This window comes from Microcaecilia unicolor, chromosome 1, assembly GCF_901765095.1.
Source record: "Microcaecilia unicolor chromosome 1, aMicUni1.1, whole genome shotgun sequence".
NCBI classification, from domain to species: Eukaryota; Metazoa; Chordata; class Amphibia; order Gymnophiona; family Siphonopidae; genus Microcaecilia; species Microcaecilia unicolor.
This window is the reverse complement of record NC_044031.1, coordinates 44,365,932-44,387,465: the sequence shown is the minus strand read 5'-3', so window position 1 is coordinate 44,387,465 and position 21,534 is coordinate 44,365,932. Positions and strand designations below refer to the sequence as shown.

The 21,534-nt window shown below is 46.1% G+C and overlaps 1 protein-coding gene across 3 annotated transcripts in view; it reads right to left on the bottom strand.

Annotated features, from left to right (window-relative positions):
* Window positions 1-11,136, bottom strand: part of CSPG5 (chondroitin sulfate proteoglycan 5) — a 148,955-nt gene extending 137,819 nt beyond the window's left edge. For all 3 annotated transcript variants that reach the window (XM_030196643.1, XM_030196661.1, XM_030196652.1), the window contains exons 1-2: window positions 10,894-11,136; window positions 7,379-8,987 (exon numbers count right to left, since the gene is read on the bottom strand). In XM_030196643.1, coding sequence (XP_030052503.1) covers window positions 7,379-8,987; window positions 10,894-10,990 — 1,706 coding nt within the window. In that variant the 5' untranslated portion in view covers window positions 10,991-11,136. The remainder of the gene's footprint in view (window positions 1-7,378; window positions 8,988-10,893) is intronic.
* Between the last annotated feature and the right edge of the window lie 10,398 nt (window positions 11,137-21,534).

The window sequence follows — 21,534 nt, the reverse complement described above, 5'->3', positions numbered from 1 at the left end:
GACACATATATATTGCTCTACCACAAAGCAGAGAGAACACAGGTAGCAACAGTGTAGACTCCCCCCCCCCCCCCCCCCCACATACACACACATACATAATGCTCCACCACAGAACAGGTAGCAGCAGTTAAAGTTGCCAACCATCTCCAGTTTTTGAAGACATTTATCTAGTGGTGAATTCCTATCACATCACTACCTAGAACCTTCTACTACTACTACTCACTACTACTTAACACTTCTAAAGCGCTACTAGGGTTACGCAGCGCTGTACAGTTTAACACAGAAGGACAGTCCCTGCTCAAAGGAGCTTACAATCTAATGGACAAAATGTGCAGACAATCAAATTGGGGCAGTCCAGGACCACTGAGAGGGGGACGAGGGGGGGCAAGATTCCCTGACCCCAGCCTCCAAGGGGGGGGGGGCCGGCGCCGGCAAGGCTTCTGGAGGCAGGCAGAAGTTTCTGCTCCCTCAGTCTGTCTCTCTCCTGCTCCTCTGTGATTGGGTTAATGCGATAACCCAGGTCCTGGCACACAGGAACAGAAGAGTGACAGACCAAGGGAGAAGCAGATGCAGAAAGGTAAGGGAGTGGGGGGGGGGGGGGCGGTGGCAGCCCTACCCCGGGGCCAGCTCTGTCTCTGAGCAGCCCTATTTACATCTACTGCAAAGTCACCCTTTCATGAAAAGGCCAGAAATACAGAGGAATCTATGGATAGCGCTGCGTGCGTCTGGTAGCGCTATACAAATGTTAATAATATCACACAATTTAAGGCAACCTGAGAATCTTTTAAACTTGCAGGCTGCTGTTCTTTTGCAGCAAGAGATCGCCTGCAAGGAGGTATTTTAAAAATGCTTAAGGCCCATTCTGCCAACCACTGAAAAAAGAATTTGGTTTGTGGCACTTAAGGCTGCCAACTGGATCCAGATTTGCAGGACAGGGTTGAGCCAGTCCTGGGTTTACCTTCGTATAAAGTGGGACTTATAGTCTTCCTTTTCTTAGGGAATTAAATTGAGAAATCAGAACAGAACTATGAGTCCCTGCAGGTTATGGGGTAAACCCAGGACTTGCTAAACCCTGTCCTGAGAATCTGGATCCAGCTGGCAGTCTTACTTAAAGACAGTGGTTCCCAAACCTGATCCTGGAGGCACCCCAGCCAGTCATGTTTTTTGGATATCCACAATGAATATTCATGAGAGAGATCTGAATGCAGTGGAGGCAGGCAGTGCATGCAAATCTCTCATTTATATTCATTGTGGATATCCCAAAGACCTGACTGGCTGGGGTGCCTCCAGGACCAGGTTTGGGAATCACTGCTTAAAGATATTCAGGTAGATAGGAGAGAATCAATCAGTGTCATTTCTTTGAGTAGAGAGGTGTGGTAGCTGTGTTAGTCCACTCTTAAAGGTAATCAATAGAAATAAAGCAAAATAAAACATGGAAAAGAAAATAAGATGATACTTTTTTTATTGGACATAACTTAATATTTTTATCTTTTAACTTGATTTTATCCATTTATGAGTAGGCTCAGATTTCTCTATTAGATCTAGGACATCCCAAACCCATCCTGCTGACCCTGCTGTTCCCTGTCAGGTTTTCCAAATGTCCACGATGAATATGCATGAGGTTAAAAGTGTTACTGTAAGCAACATATCTTAAACTGGAGTCAGATATTCAGAGATATGTCTTAACAAACAGCAAAAACAGTGATCCCAAAGCTCCAAACTGAGAGGAAGCTTTCAAAGAAATATGTGTAACCTCCAGAGGGCTAAGAGAATCATCAGGTCGAGCAATCCTTGAACTTCTCCATGAAAAGTTGGATTGAAAGTATAAAAATTGAAACACCAGATAGACAATTCTGTACATCATGTCCTTTGCACATGAACTGAGAACCGTACTGCTCAATGCTCAGGCATTTTTTCACATTCATTTGACATATTCATTATTTATGCCTGTATCATATGTGTGCTAGAACTTTAAGGGGTCCTTTTATTAAGGTGCGCTGAAAAATGGCCTGCGGTAGTGTAGGCGCATGTTTTGGGCACGTGCAGATCCATTTTTCAGCGCGCCTGCAAAAAAATGCATTTTTAAAATTTTTGCTGAAAATGGACGTGGTCTGTGACCTTAGCGCCAGCCACTGACCTAGCGGTAAAGACTCACGTGGTAACCGGGTGGTAATGACCTACGTGCATCAAGTGCCACTTGGAACGTCCAAAAATAAAAATTATTTTTTGGATGCGTGCCAAAAATGAAATTACCACGAGAGCCACGTGGTAGCTGGGCGGTAACTCCATTTTGCCGCACGCTGGGCACGCATAGACGCTTACGTGGCTTAGTAATAGGGCCCCTAAGTGTGCAAATCAATTGTGCCCATACTAATTCAAAGTGATTTTTGTGCACTTTAAATTTCTGGGTGCTCAAACAAACCTGAACGCAGACGTCTAGTGTAACTGCTGGATGTTAACCACATAAGTGGCGAGTATTTTTTTCTTTTTTTCCTTTTTTATGTATTTTATAATACATTCATGTAACTCACCTTCAGCTACTACAGAAAAAGGTGTGAGCAAAATCTAAATAAATAAATATCATGTGAGTGAAAGTGATGCGTAACCTTCATGCAATACCATAATGTATTCTTCTTTACCATGCATGTATGCACATGGTATATATGTATACCATGAACTGTTCCATGTATGTTATGTTCCATTTATGTTACCATGTATGTATGCACCTTAATGCAACACCATTTGTAATTCTGTTACCCGGAAATGGCAACCGCCATTACGGCAAATGTAAGCCACATTGAGCCTGCAAATTGGTGGGAAAATGTGGGATACAAATGCTACAAATAATAATAATAATAATATCTCAAATGGGAGAAGGGAAGACATCTTGAGGTTGAATTTAGCGAGTAAAATGTTGTTAGTAATACTGTTGGATTGTTGGTTTAATCATGAACTGATAATGAATATGACAACTGGGCAGACTGGATGAACCATGAAGGTCTTTATCTGCCGTTTTCTACTATGTTACTGATCCATGTAATTGCTGTATCTTACATAACTGAAAGCCCAAGAGGAGCCAGTGAAGGAGCCGAGGTACAAATACACTTTTGGATTTTAGAGGTAAGCAAAAATTCTGTCCTCAGTTACTCCTGTAAATGTCCACACGAAGAGCACAGCCACGGATAGGCCCTGCAGGTCCATTCTTTTTTGCCTCGGGCCTACCCAGCAACAGCACATCATTGGTATAACTCGAGGGAATCCACAAACTCCGCCTGCTGAAGACATCTGCAGCCCACTAAACTGCCAAACCCCATCAGAAAACTGCAGCAGCCAGTGGCAGTGCCCCGGGCAGCTGATACCAACACCTTGGGCTTGCTCGGTTCTCATGCATGCTCAAGTTAATGTGCAAGAACTGAGTATGCACGGGTGCTGGTTGAGGTGGCTCCGAGCACCACCGCCGATTGCGGCTGTTTTCTGACAGAGTTCAGCACTTCAGCGGGCTGTGGATGTCTTCAGCTTGCAATAACATATGAGCTGTCGTATTTTCAAAAGTACATGTGCTATTTTAGTCAGGAGAAGCGCCCACAGAAAAATGAAGTTCAGGTGTCTGTGGGCGTTTGTAACTTTGATGATTTTCAAAGTGAAAGCATGCGCGTGCTTTCACTTAAAAAAAAACACTGGTGCAATGTCCAGGAATAAAAAAATACCCCCAGATCTCACAACTACGCAGGCGGTATGAAAATCGCTTCCAAAATGTTACCGATCTATGAGAGAAAGACTATTCACCTTCTCTCTCAGTACAAAGTATGTTAGCAGAGACTTCTGAGTTCCAACAACTTTAGCAGGTTTACAGGCGTATTTTCAAACCTATGGAAGTTTTTAAGTGCTTTGAAAATGAGCCCCTTAGTGTGTCAAAGTAAAAGGAATAAACAACACCTAGCTATCAGCCTCTATGCACAAATCTATTTAAAAAAATTACCATAGAAGTTACATAAATGAACATGTTGACAGAGTAGAAAAGAAAGCACAAATTACAGTGATTTCTTGACTTATAACCTTTATGCATTTCCTCCTCTAGAAACGTTTAAAACTGCAGTGACTTCCTAAGGGTGAGTATGATGCAGCTCACTCTAGAGATAACTGGATTTATTCTTTATCTAGGCACCAAGGCTCACATTGAGGCATATTTTCAAAGCACTCCATAGAACTTTGGAAGGCTAAGTGCTTTGAAAATATGCCTCACTGTTACTTTAGCAGTGCTTCCCAACCTACCTAGCCCAGGGAATGAGTGCCCAAGCTGGAAATCAACATATGCATTCAGCTTCCCTCATATAAGCATGCAACTATGGAACGCATTACCAAACACCGTGAAAACAGTGCATGACCCTGCAAACTTCCGGAAATCATTAAAAACTAACCTGTTTAAAAAGGCATACCCTAATGAACCAACCTAAATGCCTGAACCCTGCAATACAAAGTGACTAATACTCAAACTGGACATTACTTAACTCCTCCTCTTGTTTCCCTATTGTGCCTGTCACACATGAACTCTTATCACATTACCACTCTGTACTTGTTATACCGGAAGTGGTGATCGTCAAAACGGTATTATGTAAGCCATATTGAGCCTGCACTATCTTTCTACCCTCATCTCCCCTTACGTTCCCGCCCGTAACCTCCGTGCACAGGATAAATCCCTCCTCTCAGTACCCTTCTCCACCACCGCCAACTCCAGGCTCCGCTCGTTCTGCCTCGCCTCACCCTATGCTTGGAACAACCTTCCTGAGCCCTTACGCCAAGCCCCCTCCCTGCCCGTCTTCAAGTCTTTGCTTAAAGCCCACCTCTTCAATGCTGCGTTCGGCACCTAACCCTTACCGATCAGTGAATCCAGACTGCCCCAATTTGACTGTCCCTATTGGACCGACCGTTCACTTGTCTATTAGATTGTAAGCTCTTTGAGCAGGGACTGTCTCTCTTTGTTAAATTGTACAGCGCTGCGTAACCCTACTAACGATCTAGAAATGTTAAGTAGTAGTAGTAAATAGGTGGGGAAATGTGGGATACAAATGCAACAAATGAATAAATAAATGAGGTTCAAATCTACCATTACAACAAGCAAATCACTAGCCCCAAGGCTGTTGTCTGTTCTTCCCACTTCCTACCCAGCCAGCTTTTATCTATATAAGCCTTGGGTATCAGCTCCATTTTAAAAGGCTGCCAGATCTGGACCAAACTCACCATGGAGAGAACATAATTAAAACACACACACTAACATCTCAGAAAAGAGGTTTGTTCCAAGAGCAAGGGATACATCTAAAAGACATCTGTGCATTTCAAGCCTCCGAAACCTGGCTTGGTGACCCCACAGCCAGTCAGGTTGTTAGGATATCCACAGTGAATATGTATGAGCAGAGTATAAATAAATACATCACCCTACTTATCTCTGACCAGTTGATTTTCATTTCTGGAGGGAAACTGGGAGGGAAAAGGAATGGGACTTGATATGCCACCTTTCCGTAGTTTTTGTAACTACATTCAAAGCGGTTTACGTAGTATATGCAGACACTTACTTGTACCTGGGGTAAAATGGAGGGTTAAGTGACTTGCCCAGAGTCACAGGGAGTTGCAGTGGGATTTGAACCCACTTCTCTAGGATCAAAGTCTACTGCACAAACCACCAGGCTACTCCTCCACTAGCAACATTCCATGTAGGGTCTCAAATAGGGAAAGGGAAATGATGTACCACCTTCTCTGCAACTATATTCAAAGCAGTTTACATAGTACATACAGGTACTTAATTGTACCTGGGGCAATGGAGGGTTAAGTGACTTGCCCAGAGTCACGGGGAGCTGCAGTGGGACTCAAACCCAGGTCCCCAGGATCAAAGTCCACTGCACTAACCACTAGGCTACTCCTCCACCAGTAACATTCCCTGTAGAAGCCTGCCCTTGCAGATCACCAATGCAGCCGCGTAGGCTTCTGTTTTTGTGAGTCTGACGTCCTGCACGTACTCACAGAAGCAGAAGCCTGCGCAGCCTTCTACATGGAATGTTGCTAGTGGAATAGCAACATTCCATGTAGAATCTCCAATAGGGAAAGGGAAATGGGACTTGATATACCGCCTTTCTGAGGTTTTTGCAACTACATTCAAAGCGGTTTACATATATGCAGGTACTTATTTTGTACCAGGGGCAATGGAGGGTTAAGTGACTTGCCCAGAGTCACAAGGAGCTGCAGTGGGACGCAAACCCAGGTCCCCAGGATCAAAGTCCACTGCACTAACCACTAGGCTACTCCTCCACCAGTAACATTCCCTGTAGAAGCCTGCCCTTGCAGATCACCAATGCAGCCGCGTAGGCTTCTGTTTTTGTGAGTCTGACGTCCTGCACGTACTCACAGAAGCAGAAGCCTGCGCAGCCTTCTACATGGAATGTTGCTAGTGGAATAGCAACATTCCATGTAGAATCTCCAATAGGGAAAGGGAAATGGGACTTGATATACCGCCTTTCTGAGGTTTTTGCAACTACATTCAAAGCGGTTTACATATATTCAGGTACTTATTTTGTACCAGGGGCAATGGAGGGTTAAGTGACTTGCCCAGAGTCACAAGGAGCTGCAGTGGGACTCAAACCCAGGTCCCCAGGATCAAAGTCCACTGCACTAACCACTAGGCTGAACAGCAAGAGGAGGGCTGGGCAGCAAAGTCTAATCCTGGCATAAAAGAACACCTCCGGCACTACGGACAAGCAGCAGCAGAGGGGGGGGGGGCCAGGAGGAACTCCCCCAATGACAGGAAGAAGCAGTGCCAGAGAGTGGGGCCACAAGAAACATCTCCACTACCATGGGCAGGAGAGAAGGACTGCAGGGAACACCCAGTGAGATGGAGGAGTCCAGCTACAAGGAACACCACCATTACAGCAGAGGAGGAGGAGGAGGAGTATCTCCACTGCCAATATCTCCACTGCTACAGAGTTGCAGGAAGCCCAGTGCCAGCTTCCCCCTACCTCCACAAGGAGAGAGGCAGCCCAGGTGTCTTGGTCCTAGATCAGGGCCTGGGAAAGCCGCAGCAAAGCATGGAGAGGAGCGTAAGGGGGATAGAAAGACGGACAACGGAGATGGGATGAAGTAGGGAATCAAGAATAGAGAGAGAGAGAAGGATGCAGGGTTTTTTTTTTTTTTTTACAAAAATAGTAAAAACATTTCATCCCTGGTGCCAATTTTTCAAATCGTGTACATGACAAGAGATTTACTGCCATTGAAGACTTTGCATATGCAAATTGGATCTTGTACACATTCACTGTAGATATCCTCTAAACCTACAGGGTTACTAGTCCAGCTCAGGGAAGCCCTCGAGTAGAACTACAGCACTGCCGCTTACCTGCAAAATGCCCCACTATTTTCCACCAAGTAGCACTGGCCCCCGTTGTAGCAGTAAGTGGGGTAAATGTCACACACCGACTTGCAGGTCCTGTTGTGTCTAAGGTAACCACTTCTGCACTCGGCGCTATCGTTGCTGGAGCCAGCCAGTGTCTGTGTCGGCTCTTTCATGGTTTCGGGGTTGGATTTGGGGTGCAGTTCCCCCTGGGAGGTGATGAAAGTTTGTTGGGGGACCTGCTGCACACTGGTGGGCTTCTCGTTCCGCACGGTCATCTGTATTTTGGGAGTAAAAGTCTTCAGCTTGGAGTCGTCTTCGTCTCCAGGCTTTCGGATGGTGCCATCTTCATTCTCCGTGTCCTCCTCCTCGTCATCCTCAATGCCACCTTCCTCGTCCCCATCAGTGTAAAATGAAGTTGTGGGATAGAAATCAGACTCGTCAAAGGTTATAAAGTCATTGTAAAGATCTGATGTTGCCCAGGATGATTTTTTTTTGTCTTGCGTGGTTTTAGTGGAGTCTCCGTCTGGAAAATTCTCCAGATCACTATGGCCATCCAGCTCAGAAAGATCATAGTAGTCAGCATCAATGATCTCAGTCAATAACTTCTTAGAAGGGGGTTCTGGTGATTTTAGGACATTCGGGGGCGGTGTGTTGTCAGTCCAGGGCTCCATTTCCTTGTCTGGTAATGTCAGATCAGTGCTACTCTGGGCTGGAAGGCTACTAGCCGTCTCCTCCCAGGTTTCTGAGGGCAGGTGTTGCTCTCTTTCTGGATCCAAGCTAGTCTCGAGCTTTGACACCCTTTCGGGATTGGGATCTGCAGGTCTGCCACTTGGAGTAGGTGACTGGAGGACCGCTTCCCGGAATACCTGCAAAAGGTGATCGGTCTCTGCAGAATCTGGGCTTATGCTTTTGTCCCCCGGCTCACGTGCCATACCGGTATCCTTTGCTGTAGTACTTGGGGATGGAAGAAGGGTAGCGGTACTTCCCAAGAAGGTCACCAGGCTCCATTCTCTCTCTATGGAGTTTGGAAGCGTGGCCACAACTGCTGGGGTCCGAAGGTGCTGATGATCTCCACTCCCTAAGTCCTCCTGGCTTTCAGCTGTCCCATTAGTGCCACCTAATTCCCGGGCAATGGACTCTTGACCAACAGGCCCAAGTGTACGTCCCAGGACTCCTGGAGTTTCCAAAATACCTTCGTGCTTGACCGTCAAAGTCTCAGCGTCGGGCTGTAATCTTTCATTAACAAGTCCTCCAGAGCATCCCAAGCAGACTGTTGACCCATTGCTTTCATTACGAATCCCACCGCCTGCAAGGGAAAGGCTGCTGCCGCCGTCAGCAGAAATCAAAGTGGCAGCAGCTGTGCCCGCTGCCGGTACCAGGTTTGGGGAATCTACAGGTGGCTTTCTAGAGGACTGCTCTTCCTCCATTCTCTTCCAGGCCTGGTTTTCCACAAAGACATCTTCCTCCTGCCCAGTGGTTGCAATTCTCAATGGTTCTTGGTCAGAATCAGGCAGACTCCTTGCCAAGACATGATCCGGGGCTCCACTGCTGCCCTCTAAGCCAAACTTCGGGGTGTCTGGGGTGGTTTTAGGACCTGGATTCCATTCAGGCACTGAGGGGGTATACACAGAAAGAAGAGAAACAGGTAAGCTATGATGCTTTAGATGTCATTCAGCATAATCAGTTAATTCTGAGCATTCACTATTATAATGAATTCATTATAATAGTGTTATAACTGTTCCAGAATTAGTTAACATTGAATTATTCTTATTTTGGTTACTTTATTACATTGTCATTATTGAATGCTTTTTCACCACCCTTGATTTCAACAATCAGATAACACTACCACGCAGCCTGAAAATGACCTACGAACTGACCGACTTCCGCAAACTACTAAAGACTTATCTCTTCGAGAAAATCTATGGCAAGGATCAAAACACATAAAGCCCATACAATCTCATAGACACGCACCAATACACTCTCTGAACCTCTACTCCCGCGCTCTCATCACTCTTAAACCCTACCCACAGATAAAATTGTCAGACCTCCCTGTTCCCTCGATAATGTTTTGCCCCCCTCTCAACTCACCACTATTATATTCCACTGTTCTATCCCCTAAGAATATCCTGAATTTACTCTGTCTTATATAATTCTTCACAATGTAACCCATAATTGTACTGCAACCAATTGCACTTCCATCATTTACAATGTATTGTAAGCCACACTGAGCCCGCAAATAGGTGGGAAAATGTGGGATACAAATGCAAATAAATAAATAAATTTCCTATATACTACAAAGCCCAAAAGCTATTAAAGCAGTGTACAATCAGGTAACTTGGGTATTTTCTGTCCCTGGGGGGCTCACAATTTAACTTTGTGCCTGAGGCAATGGTGGGTTAAGTGACTTGCCAAAGATCACAAGGAGCAGCAATGGGACTTAAACTGCATTCCCCTGGTTTCCAGCCCTGCTGCTCTAAACATTAGAGTACTCCTAGACTCATCCGTGGTTTCTTCATTACTGTAAAGACTTTAATAAACGTCTAACAAGTTTCCTTCAGCTTCGTTAACAGAGAAACAAAAAGGCCAGGGAGAAAACAGTTATACTCAGTCTTTGTCACTATAAAGCCACCTTAGCACCAAAGTACTTCTGAGTTCAATCATAAACCACAGCATAGCACTTTTAACTGCCAATGTGGTGCAGGAGGGCCCCAGGCTAAAGAGCAGTTGTGATTTATAAGTGGAAGGCTACAGATTGTGGGGGAGGAAGAGCTCTCAGCCTTGCTCCCTGCACTAGTAACCTTCATCTGGTACACATTCTGCCATTCACACACATCAGGAACCCGAAGAGACTGGAGGAAACTGGGCCCCCCCCTGGAGCCTTGCCTTCCAGCCCAGCTTCTGTGTCTCCCTAACCTTAAAGATCCTCCCCAAGTATCCAGGTATGGCGACCCACCCCCACCCCTTTTCAGCTGCCTTTCTCAAGGCAGAGCCATCATCAATCCCTGAAGTACAAGGCACCTCCTGTAAAAGAAATCCCCAGGCAGTGTCCAGTATAGAGGAGCATCTGCAAGGGGCCAAGAAAGTGATAAAAATGCATCTTAATTACCAGATCTGACCTGTCATACAAATGCATAAATAAAAAAAAAACTATGAGATTGAGAGTGGGAAGGAGTAGGAACATCTACCTGGCTCACTTTTAATACACCGACTTTATAATGGAATAATCGATGCAATTTGGCCAGCAAAAGGATTCAGGACAGGTGCGGCCACCACAGCATATGCAGTAAATGCCTTATTCCCAGTAACAGCTCCATCATCGACCCAGTTTTCTTCACATAGGTCGTAGCATCATGAATTCAATAATGCTTCTGCTACAGACACGACGGGGAAAGAAAATGTTTTCTCTCTGAGTCTAGGAGGCAACTTTTGAACATGATTGGGGGGTGCTAAGCCCTCCCTGGACACATGCGAGGCATTTTCCTAGGTATATGTATTGAATGCAGACGCAAGTGACCTACCGGGAGAAGCCTGGGGCGTGAGAGTGCAAAGGAAGGCGATGAGCAGCGCGGTTGTCCCCCAGCGCCTCGGGCAGGGAGTCCTCCGTGCTGCCTCCATGCTCGCCCTGGGGCTTTTCGGCGTTCGCTCCCGCTGCTGCTCAGCCCCCGATCGCCCGCATGCTTCGTCTTCCCTGGCCTGGCTCTGCCCACCTAGAGCCCGGCTGGAGCAGGCTGCACGAGCCCCATCTCTCGCTCGGCGCTTGGTCTGGGCTCCGGCAACGTAACTCTGACGCTGGAAGCAGCCGCCAGCCCTCCCCCACCCCCCCAATCAGTTCATCACCCCTTCGGGCTTGATCGCTGCTACAGCCCAGCCTCCCAGGGGTGTCCTGTGTCAGAGGGAAAAGGGGCATTTCTAGCCCAGAGGCACTAATACAGGTTTAACCCCTTTAGCAGTTTTGTTATCCTGGGGCACGTTTGCATACAGCTCTAATCATAGGAGCCGGCTCTGTGGTGGGTGCTTGAGCACCCCCAATATCGAGAAAATTCCTTGTATGTGTCCAGGGAGGGTTATTTTCACTGGATTTCGCACCCACAATAATTTTGAAAAGTTGGCTCCTCTGGCTCTAATGGATGTGTGGCATTGCCTCTTGCCCCCCCCCCCCCCCCCCCAGCAAAATGAACGTAAACAATGACACTTCTGCTGCTTTGTTTGCTAAAAACTTTTGGGAGCGCAGAAATGGGATCCCCCCCCCCCTCCCTTTCTCTCATAGGCAGCACAATGGAGGGGTAGGAGGAACACTAGGGCAATGGCCTGACCCATATTATACCCCAGAAGGCATCTTCAAGCAGAGCGCTTGGGCTTTGAGCGGGAGATGTTTGGCCCTTCCAGCCAGATCTTTTTTTGTTTTTGTTTTCTTCAGCCATGATTTTGTTGTAACACCAACTGTATCTATCTCCTGGACTGTGGCGATGCCATAACAGGTTTTTTTGTAAGCCACATTGAGCCTGCAAACAGGTGGGAAAATGTGGGATACAAATGCAATAAATAAATAAAAAAATAAAGGTGTTCCTCAGCCCCTGTGGATACTCAGAGCAAAATACACACCGAGATCCAGAATCGGGGTACACAGTCTACTTGTCCCTCAAACCCCCCACACGCACAATTGCTGTGCGATCGCAGAAAGCTTTGCGCGGATAAACGCAGCATTTGGCGTGGGCGGGCTTGGCTGGCTTCCTTCCCTTACTAGCAGGAGGAGAAGCTTAAATATTGTGAAAGCTTCTTGCCCCTGAGCTTCCTCTCCAACTCGGCTGCATCCCCACCGTGCCAAAGTCTGGAACCCCCCTGGCTCGTAAAGGGGAGGAAAGGCCACCTCGCTTCTTGCAGCAGCCCCTTTCCTGGCCTGGGGGAGAGGGGGGGGGGGTTGCACTGAAGGAATCCAGAGCCGCCGATTAACAGGTTGCGAGCAGTGGCCAGCCGTGGAGGCTGAGCAGAGGGGCTGTGAACGAGAATACGGCTAGAAAAATGTCACCAAAAGGGAATGTTATCTTTATTTGACAAAGAACGACATGGTTGGGATTTAAAACACAAAAAAAACGTAGGGGGTCGACTCACACCGAGAAATCTAACATGTGCTTCTGACGGCGCTATATTGAACAGTGTGAGCTCTGTGTGTTCGTCGTACAATAATGTCTAAAGCAGATGCAGTCCGAGGAAAAGGAGGAGGAGGGAGGGGGGGGGTAGGGAGGTGTACAGCAAAAAAAAAAAAAAAAATGATGAGAAACACTAGAGCAGGAAGGGGTAGGGGGCTTGGTTGGTTGGAGCACAGACCCTGAATTGAGAGAGAAGAATGAGAAGGAGAAAGGAGCTGTGTTGTGCAGACGTGACTGGTATAGCAATCGCACGACAGAGTCAGTCTCTGCTACAGTAATCTCATCTCACGAGAGAAAGTCAGTCAGTCTCTGCTGCTGGTCAGGGTTTGTTTGTGTTTTTGTGACAGCAGAACTCGGATCTAGGTACTAACTAGCCCTCAAGGGCTATGAAGGCTACCTGTATCAGAACCTGGCGGCGGCCTGATGGTGTTGACAACCTTTTGGTGTGTGACAGGGATCACAAAGGAAAAGAATGAAAGCTGGAAACGGGGTTCAATCCAGTCCTTAACAATCTCAGGGGCTGCCTTACAAACAGTGCTTTATAGCAAAATCCAGTGTTATTTTGGAACAGAGCTATGATTATTACAGGAGTGCTCAGACTTAGCCACCCTTCTTAATTGGAATTTCGAGTAGAGCTGGGGGGGGGGGGGGCTCCTAAAATTAATACAATTAAAATAGTCTATGACTTAACGCTGTCTGGCTTTGGTTTTCTTCTAAATTAAGGATCCTCTCTTCATACCACCACATTAAAGCACGTATAACAGAGCCCCCCCCCCCCCCCCGCCCCCCGCCCCCAGTACAGTAACAACAGAAAACCTCAAGCAGACCAGTGCGCTAAAGCACAGGCAGGGCTAGTTTAAGGCACCTGCTCATCCTGTTCTTCACATGGCAAGGGCGTGTTGCTTTGCTTTCGCTGCTGTGCTCTCCTTCCTGGGCTGGCTGGAAGGAACCAGCACCGCTGCAGGTTTAAATGCAAGAGCAGGTTCTGGTGTTTCAATCTGAGGCTGTGCAGGGAGGAAAGCACGGTCGACGGTGAGAGTAACGACTAGGTAAGGAGCTGATGTGGGTGGGCAGCAGGGCCGGTCTTAGCAAGTGTGGGGCCCTGTGCAGACCAATTTGGTGGGGCCCCATCCTAGCTAGCTCCACCCCATTGACAATTAATACCTTTAATTAAATTTAGATATTAGATATGTATCATATGTCAAAGAATAAAGTGGTTGCTCAAAGCATATACTAACCACAATCGCTCAACTGCAAAACACTATGCACAACTTTGTGCAAAAACACACTCAGAACCTTACTGTACCATAAATATTACACTGGGCAGAACCTAATACACCAATATACCACCCATACGGAAAATGCAGACAGTCAACAATATGAAGCAAGGGATCATAATATCACAATTCTCATGTAGAGCCACAAAACACCCTTTTAGGGTGGTTAGTGTTCACAATGAGTTCCTTTTATCAGTGGCGTTCCTAGGGGGGGCGGACACCCGGGGCAGCGCCCCCCCCATGCAGCGAGGACCCCCCCCGGCGAAAGACACCCCCCCCCACGAAAGAGCCCCCGTGGGTGCATGCCGCTGGGGGGGGGTGCCGCAGCGCGCGCCTGCTGTGAGTTTACTAACTTTGCTCGTTCGCTGCAGCTCCCTCTACCCCGTAACAGGAAGTAACTGCCCCCACCGCCCCCCCCCCCCCCGGTACGCCACTGCCTTTTATTAACGACCATATGTAGATCATTCAAGAGGTAGTGTGTCATGATTTAGGCTCTACACCCTTTCTGATGTTTTGGTGCCACCTTAGTAAGGCCAACACACAATCTCTCCACTGCAAAACACTATACATAAACTTGTGCGAAAACACACTCATAACCTTACCAAACCATAACAGCACTAATTCCAAGGACAGGACGAGCTACAACCTTATGCGTGGAAAGGCAGCACTATAATTACACCAGGCTCTAAAACACCAGTACACTACCTAATGAAAAAAAAAAAAGGGCTGCAAATACTACACGCTAGCAGAATACTGCACCTTGATCACACATGAAAAACACATGACACAACAGATATGAAGGCAAATTTCTGAACTGGAAAGTTACCTCAAGAAGTCAGATTCAGCATGCAGAAATACTAGAAAAATTGAAACTTACATGCAAAATATCACAGATGCACATTTCCAAAAGCTGACATATTCCAATTAATAAATTCTGAATTAAAAAATGTTTTCTACCTACCTTTGTTGTCTGATCATTTAGTTTTTCTATTTGCTTTGGTCCCAGTGTCTTCTGTTTTATGCAGTGTCTTCTTTCCATTTGATATTTTTTCACTCACCATGTCCACCATCCTCCTGTGTCCTTATGTTCTCTCCCCCTGCCCTCCCCTCTCCTCATCCATGTCCAGCAATTTCCTCTCTCCCCTCCATCCATCCAGCCATGTCCTGATGTCCAGCAATTTCCTCTCTCCCCTCCCCTCCAGCGATCTCTCTCCCCCCGCCCTCCTCTCCATGTCCAGCGATCTGTTCTCTCCCTCCCATCCCATCCATAGCCAGCAATTCTCCTTGCCCTCTCTCAGCTCCCCTCTCCCTCCCCCTGCCATCCCATCCATGGCCAGCGATTCTCCCTGCCCTCCCATCCCATCCATGGCCAGCGATTCTCCCTGCACTCCCTCAGCTCCCCAACAGCCCTCCAATTCCTCACCGTTCCCCCCCCCTGCGCACATGAGTGTGTTGAACCTGTCCTTTTTTTTTTCAGTAGCAGCGAGCGATGTGAAGGTACTGCAAGCTCGCCAGCTTCAAGTTCTCCCTTCCCTGTCTTCACACAGTGTCCGTCCCGCCTTCGTGGAAACAGGAAATACGTCATCGTAAAGGTGGGACGGACACTGTGTGAAGAGGAAAGGGAGAACTTGAAGCAGTGTCTTCATGTCGCTCGCTGCTACTGAAAGAAAAAGGACAGGTTCAACACTCTTGCGTGGGGAGGGACGGAACGGATGGGGGGGAACGGAACGGAGGAGGAGGGAGGAACGGAGCGGAGGAGGGCTGCTGGTCAGGCCAAGGGTGGGAAGGAGGCACGCTGCGCGGGGCCCCTTAGAGCGCAAGGCCCTGTGAGGTCGCACCACCCTAAGACTGGCCCTGGTGGGCAGAGACTTGGTTTAGAAGGGGTGATGATGAGATGGAAACCGATGCTGGGGTTGATGGAAGGGGTTAATGCCGAGGGGCCCCCAAACTGGAAGGGAGCTGATACTTGGGAGGGGGCTGGGACTGCAACAAGGCAGCTGATGCTGAGTGGAGGGTAGGAGAAAGGAAGTTGATAAGGGAGAGGAAGTCAGATACTGTGGGGGAGGAAGAAGCAAAAGCAAATCCTGGGGATGGAGGAGGACAGAGATAGATAGAAAGACGGAAGTCCAAAAGACAGCCAGCATGGTTGAAAAGTGAAGTGAAGGAAGCTATTAGGGCTAAAAGAAACGCCTTCAGAAAATGGAAGAAGGAACCGTCTGAAAATAACAAGAAGCAGCATAAGGAGTGTCAAAGTACATAAGTACATAAGTAGTGCCATACTGGGAAAGACCAAAGGTCCATCTAGCCCAGCATCCTGTCACCGACAGTGGCCAATCCAGGTCAAGGGCACCTGGCACGCTCCCCAAACGTAAAAACATTCCAGACAAGTTATACCTAAAAATGCGGAATTTTTCCAAGTCCATTTAATAGCGGTCTATGGACTTGTCCTTTAGGAATCTATCTAACCCCTTTTTAAACTCCGTCAAGCTAACCGCCCGTACCACGTTCTCCGGCAATGAATTCCAGAGTCTAATTACACGTTGGGTGAAGAAAAATTTTCTCCGATTCGTTTTAAATTTACCACACTGTAGCTTCAACTCATGCCCTCTAGTCCTAGTATTTTTGGATAGCGTGAACAGTCGCTTCACATCCACCCGATCCATTCCACAAAGCAAATACAAGGCGCAGATAAAGAAGGCCAAGAGGGATTACGAAAAAAAAAGATAGCATTAGAGGCAAAAAAAACATAGCAAACATTTTTTTCGGTATATTAAAAGCAGGAAGCCGGCATAAGAATCGGTTGGGCCGCTGGATGACCAAGAGGTAAAAGGGGCGATCAAGGAAGATAAAGACGTAGCGGAGAGACTGAATGAATTCTTTGCTTCAGTCTTCACCGAGGAAGATTTGGGTGGGATACCGGTGTCGGAAATGGTATTTCAAGCGGACAAGTCGGAGAAACTTACTGACTTCACAGTAAACCTGGAGGATGTAATGGGGCAATTCAGCAAACTGAAGAGTAGCAAATCTCCTGGACTGGATGGTATTCATCCTAGAGTACTGATAGAACTGAAAAATGAGCTTGCGGAGCTACTGTTAGTGATATGCAATTTATCCTTAAAATCAAGCGTGGTACCGGAAGATTGGAGGGTGGCCAATGTAACACCAATTTTTAAAAAAGGTTCTGGGGAGATTCTGGGAAATTATAGACTGGTGAGTCTGATGTTGGTGCCGGGGAAAATGGTAGAGGCTATTATTAAAAACAAAATTACAGAGCACATCCAAGGACATTTATTTTTTTGTTTAATTCTTCTTTATTAAACTTTTCATGAACATGCATACAGAAGTATCTGTGTTCAAAATGTCATTTTTATTTATTACATTTGTACCCCGCGCTCTCTCACGCATGGCAGGCTCAATGCGCCTTACGTAGTAACAATATAAAGAAATACAAAGTCGTGAGAAGAATATACAGTTTGTGGTAAATGCAAAGCTAATGGAGTTAACGGATAAGTAAGTGAACCTGGGAGGAATTGGGTTCGGAAGGAAATAAACGTAGGGAGGTAGGCATAGAAAGATGGAAATGAATGGATATGGGATGGTAATAGGATAATGGGAAACATGGTCAATGTATAACTCTTGTCAATGAGAATCATGTGGACAAGTATTGGTTAAGTTGGGTCGTTAGGGTAGACTATCTTGAAGAGATGGGTCTTCAGTGCTTTTCTGAAAGGCAAAAGGCCGTTAATGATGCGGATAGGTCTTGGTAGAGCATTCCAAAGCTGGCTGCCTAAAAAGGAAAAATTTGATGTGTAGAAGGATTTGTACTTAGTACCTTTGCAGTTGGGGAGGTGTAGATTAAGGTAAGTACGGGAAGACGTCGAACTGTTTCTGGTTTGGGAGGTCAATAAGGTGATTCATGTAGGTGGGGGCTTCTCCTTGTTATATCCTGTAAATCATTGTGTAGATTTTAAAGTTAATTCTTTCTCTGATGGGGAGCCAGTGAAGTTTCATTCGAAGAGGTGTTGTGCTGTCGAATCTTGATTTACCAAAAATAAGTCTGGCTGCCATGTTTTGACAAGTCTGGAGCTTTTTCAATATTAGGGACTTACAACCTAGAAAGACACTATTGCAGTAATCAACGTGTGTAAGAGCAGTGGATTGTACTAGGTTCCCGAAGGTGTCTAAGGGAAGATATGATTTCACTCTTTTCAGGATCCACATTATGTTGAACATCTTCTTGTTGATGACTCTTGCATGGTTTTCAAAGGATAGATGACTATCAATCGTTACTTCAAGGATTTTCAAGTTGTCTAATATGGGAAGTTTAACCTCTGGGGTGCTAAGAGTGGTTGGGATGAATGAAGAATGTTGAGAATATAGGACTAAACCCTGTGTTTTCTCTTTATTTAATTTCATCCTGAAAGCATCAGCTCAAGATGTTGAAGTAGTCATACCTGTGTTAATTTTATCGAAGATTTCAGATAGGTCAGTTTTAAAAGAGATGAATATGGTGACGTCATCAGCGTAAATGAAAGGATTAAGGCCATATTTGGCTAGTGCCAGGACTTCCGTGACTAGAGAGAGAGGGTCACATGCAGGGGTTGACCTATCAGAGTCCAGACTGTAAGGACAATCAGGAAGTGACAGTGGAGTTATGAAAGACCTGTCTCTGCACAGTGGGAGAAGGGGGTCACATGCAACGGAATGGCCACTAGGATTAAAGATTATACAGGAGTAAGTAACAAAACTACAACAATGCACTGCAGGACATTGTGGGGAGCAGAACACTGGTTAAATAGGTGAAAGGTGAAGAGAGAGAGACTGAAAATTAAGGAAGGAGAAGGAGAAATTAAATCTAACTTTAAGTATATAAAAAGCAGATGAAAGAAACAAAGAAAAAAAAAGACGAAGCAGAAGGATCAATGTCAGAGACAGATGTAGGACAGGAAGGGAAGATGACAGGGAGAATGAAGAAACAATATGGAAATGAGATCCTAAAAAAGGACATAGAAACAAACGAAAAAGAGAAAATGGTAAAAGGAGCAGCAGAACAGGCACTGATGTGTACTGGCATTTCTGGGGGTTTTAGACATGCGCACAGAACCCTTGTTACCTGCAAAACCTTTCTGCGCTAGTGGCTCCCCTCCCCCAATTAGCAGCAAGTTTTTCATACATAAAATTAGAATACATTTAGCTTTCTTCGAGACACAGTATTATGCTCAGGGTAGAAACCAGGCTCTCAGACATCTGCATGCAGCTGTACGGTGAGAGCGGAGCCTTCTGCACTGACCCCACAGTATTCTACCACAAACAGGAAAACACTTCTTTACAACAGATGCAGTAAACTTAATTGCATGCAAATTACCGCTGCATTAAAATAGTGCACAGTGTAGCAGGGAGAGGCAGCCCTTTGCTGCATCATAAGTAAACATCTCCCTTCCTGTCAGTGTGTGAGTGAAAATTGGTGCTCATAGTGACAGGAAAGGAGATTTATTTGTACCCCGCACTTTTTCCCCACTCATGGCAGGCTCAATGCGGCAGGCAATGGAGGGTTAAGTGACTTGCCCAAAGTCACAAGGAGCTGCCTGGGCCGGGAATCGAACTCAGTTCCTCAGTTCCCCAGGACCAAAGTCCACCACCCTAACCACTAGGCCACTCCTCCACTGGCAACATTCCATGTAGAAGCCTACCCTTGCAGCCGCGCAGGCTTCTGTTTCTGTGAGTCTGACGTCCTGCACATACGTGCAGGACGTCAGACTCACAGAAGCAGAAGCCTGTGCAGCCTTCTACATGTAATGTTGGAATGTTGCTAGTGGAATAGCAACATTTCATGTAGAATCTCCAATAGTAGCAACATTCCATGTAGAATCTCAAATAGGGAAAGGAAACTGGGACTTGATATGCTGCCTTTCTGTGGGGTTTACATAGTATATACAGGTACTTATTTGTACCTGGGGCAATGGAGGGTTAAGTGACTTGCCCAGAGTCAAAAGGAGCTGCCTGTGCCTGTAGTGGGAATTGAACACAGTTCCCCAGGACCAAAGTCCACCACCTAACCAATAGGCTACTCCTCCACTAGCACATTCCATGTAGAAGCCTACCCTTGCAGCCGCGCAGGCTTCTGTTTCTGTGAGTCTGACGTCCTGCACATACGTGCAGGACGTCAGACTCACAGAAGCAGAAGCCTGTGCAGCCTTCTACATGTAATGTTGGAATGTTGCTAGTGGAATAGCAACATTCCATGTAGAATCTCCAATAGTAGCAACATTCCATGTAGAATCTCAAATAAGGAAAGGGAACTGGGACTTCATATGCTGCCTTTCTGTGGGGTTTACATAGTATATACAGGTACTTATTTGTACCTGGGGCAAGTGACTTGCCCAGAGTCACAAGGAGCTGCCTGTGCCTGCAGTGGGAATCAAACACAGTTCCTCAGTTCCCCACGACCAAAGTCCACCACCCTAACCACTAGGCCACTCCTACACTCTTCTGCCTGATTCCCCTCCAATCCCACAAATAGCCTGTGGACCCCCCTTGATCCCCTACAAAAGTCTCACTGGCGGCCCATGGGTCCCTCCCTTACCCTCCCCCAACACCACTCCAAGGCAGGAGTCATGTTGAATGGCAGTGTTTGATTTTCACCAAACAAAAACATTTGTTTGTATTCTGTTTCTTTATGGTTTGTTTTTCTGTGCAAACTAATTAATGAAAACTGATTGATACAAAAAAAAGTTCAATTTTTGACTCAGCTGTCCAGGGAGCATTCTTCCAGAAGTCTTGGGGGGGTCACCCAGATGCTCTTCGGCAAACCAGAACTAGGTTCTTTCTAGTGAGCAGTCATTTCTTTTTAACTGTCCTCCCAGGAACACTATTCCTGTTCAGTTTTCCCTTGTGGTTGATACAATAATCTTTATATCAGAAAACACGTATTCCACACATTTAAAAAGGTTGATAGTAGATAAAATGATAGTCGCTGACCAAGAAAGGGATCTCGGCGTTCTTGTTCATGATACGTTGAAATGCTCTGTTCAGTGTGCTTCGGCTGCTAAGAAAGCAAATAGAATGTTAGGTATTATTAGGAAAAGAATGGAAAACAAAAGTGAGGACGTTATAATGCCTTTGTATTGCTCCATGGTGTGACCACATCTTGAATATTGTGTTCAATTCTGGTCGCCGCATCTCAAAAAAGATATAGTGGAATTAGAAAAGGTACAGAGGAGCGGCCTAGTGGTTAGAGCACCGGTTTTGAAATCCAGAGGTGGCCGGTTCAAATCCCACTGCTACTGCTTGTGATCTTGGGCAAGTCACTTAAACCCTCCATTGCCTCAGGTACAAACAGATTGTGAGCCCTCCTGGGACAGAGAAATATCCAGTGCAGAAATGTAACTCACCTTGAGCTACTACTGAAAACAGTGTGAGCAAAATTAAAATAAATAAATTAATAATAATGCACAGAAGGGCAAGGAAAATGATAAAGGGGATGGGACAACTTCCCTATGAGGAAAGGCTGAAGCGCCTAGGGCTCTTCAGCTTGGAGAAGAGATGGCTGAGGGGAGATACGATAGAGGTCTATAAAATAATGAGTGGAGTGGAACAGGTAGACATTAATCATTTGTTTACTCTTTCCAAAAATACTAGCGATTAAGCTACAAATTAGATTTAATACGAATCGGAGAAAATCTTTCTTCACTCAACATGTAATTAAACTCTGGAATTCGTTGCCAGAGAATGTGAT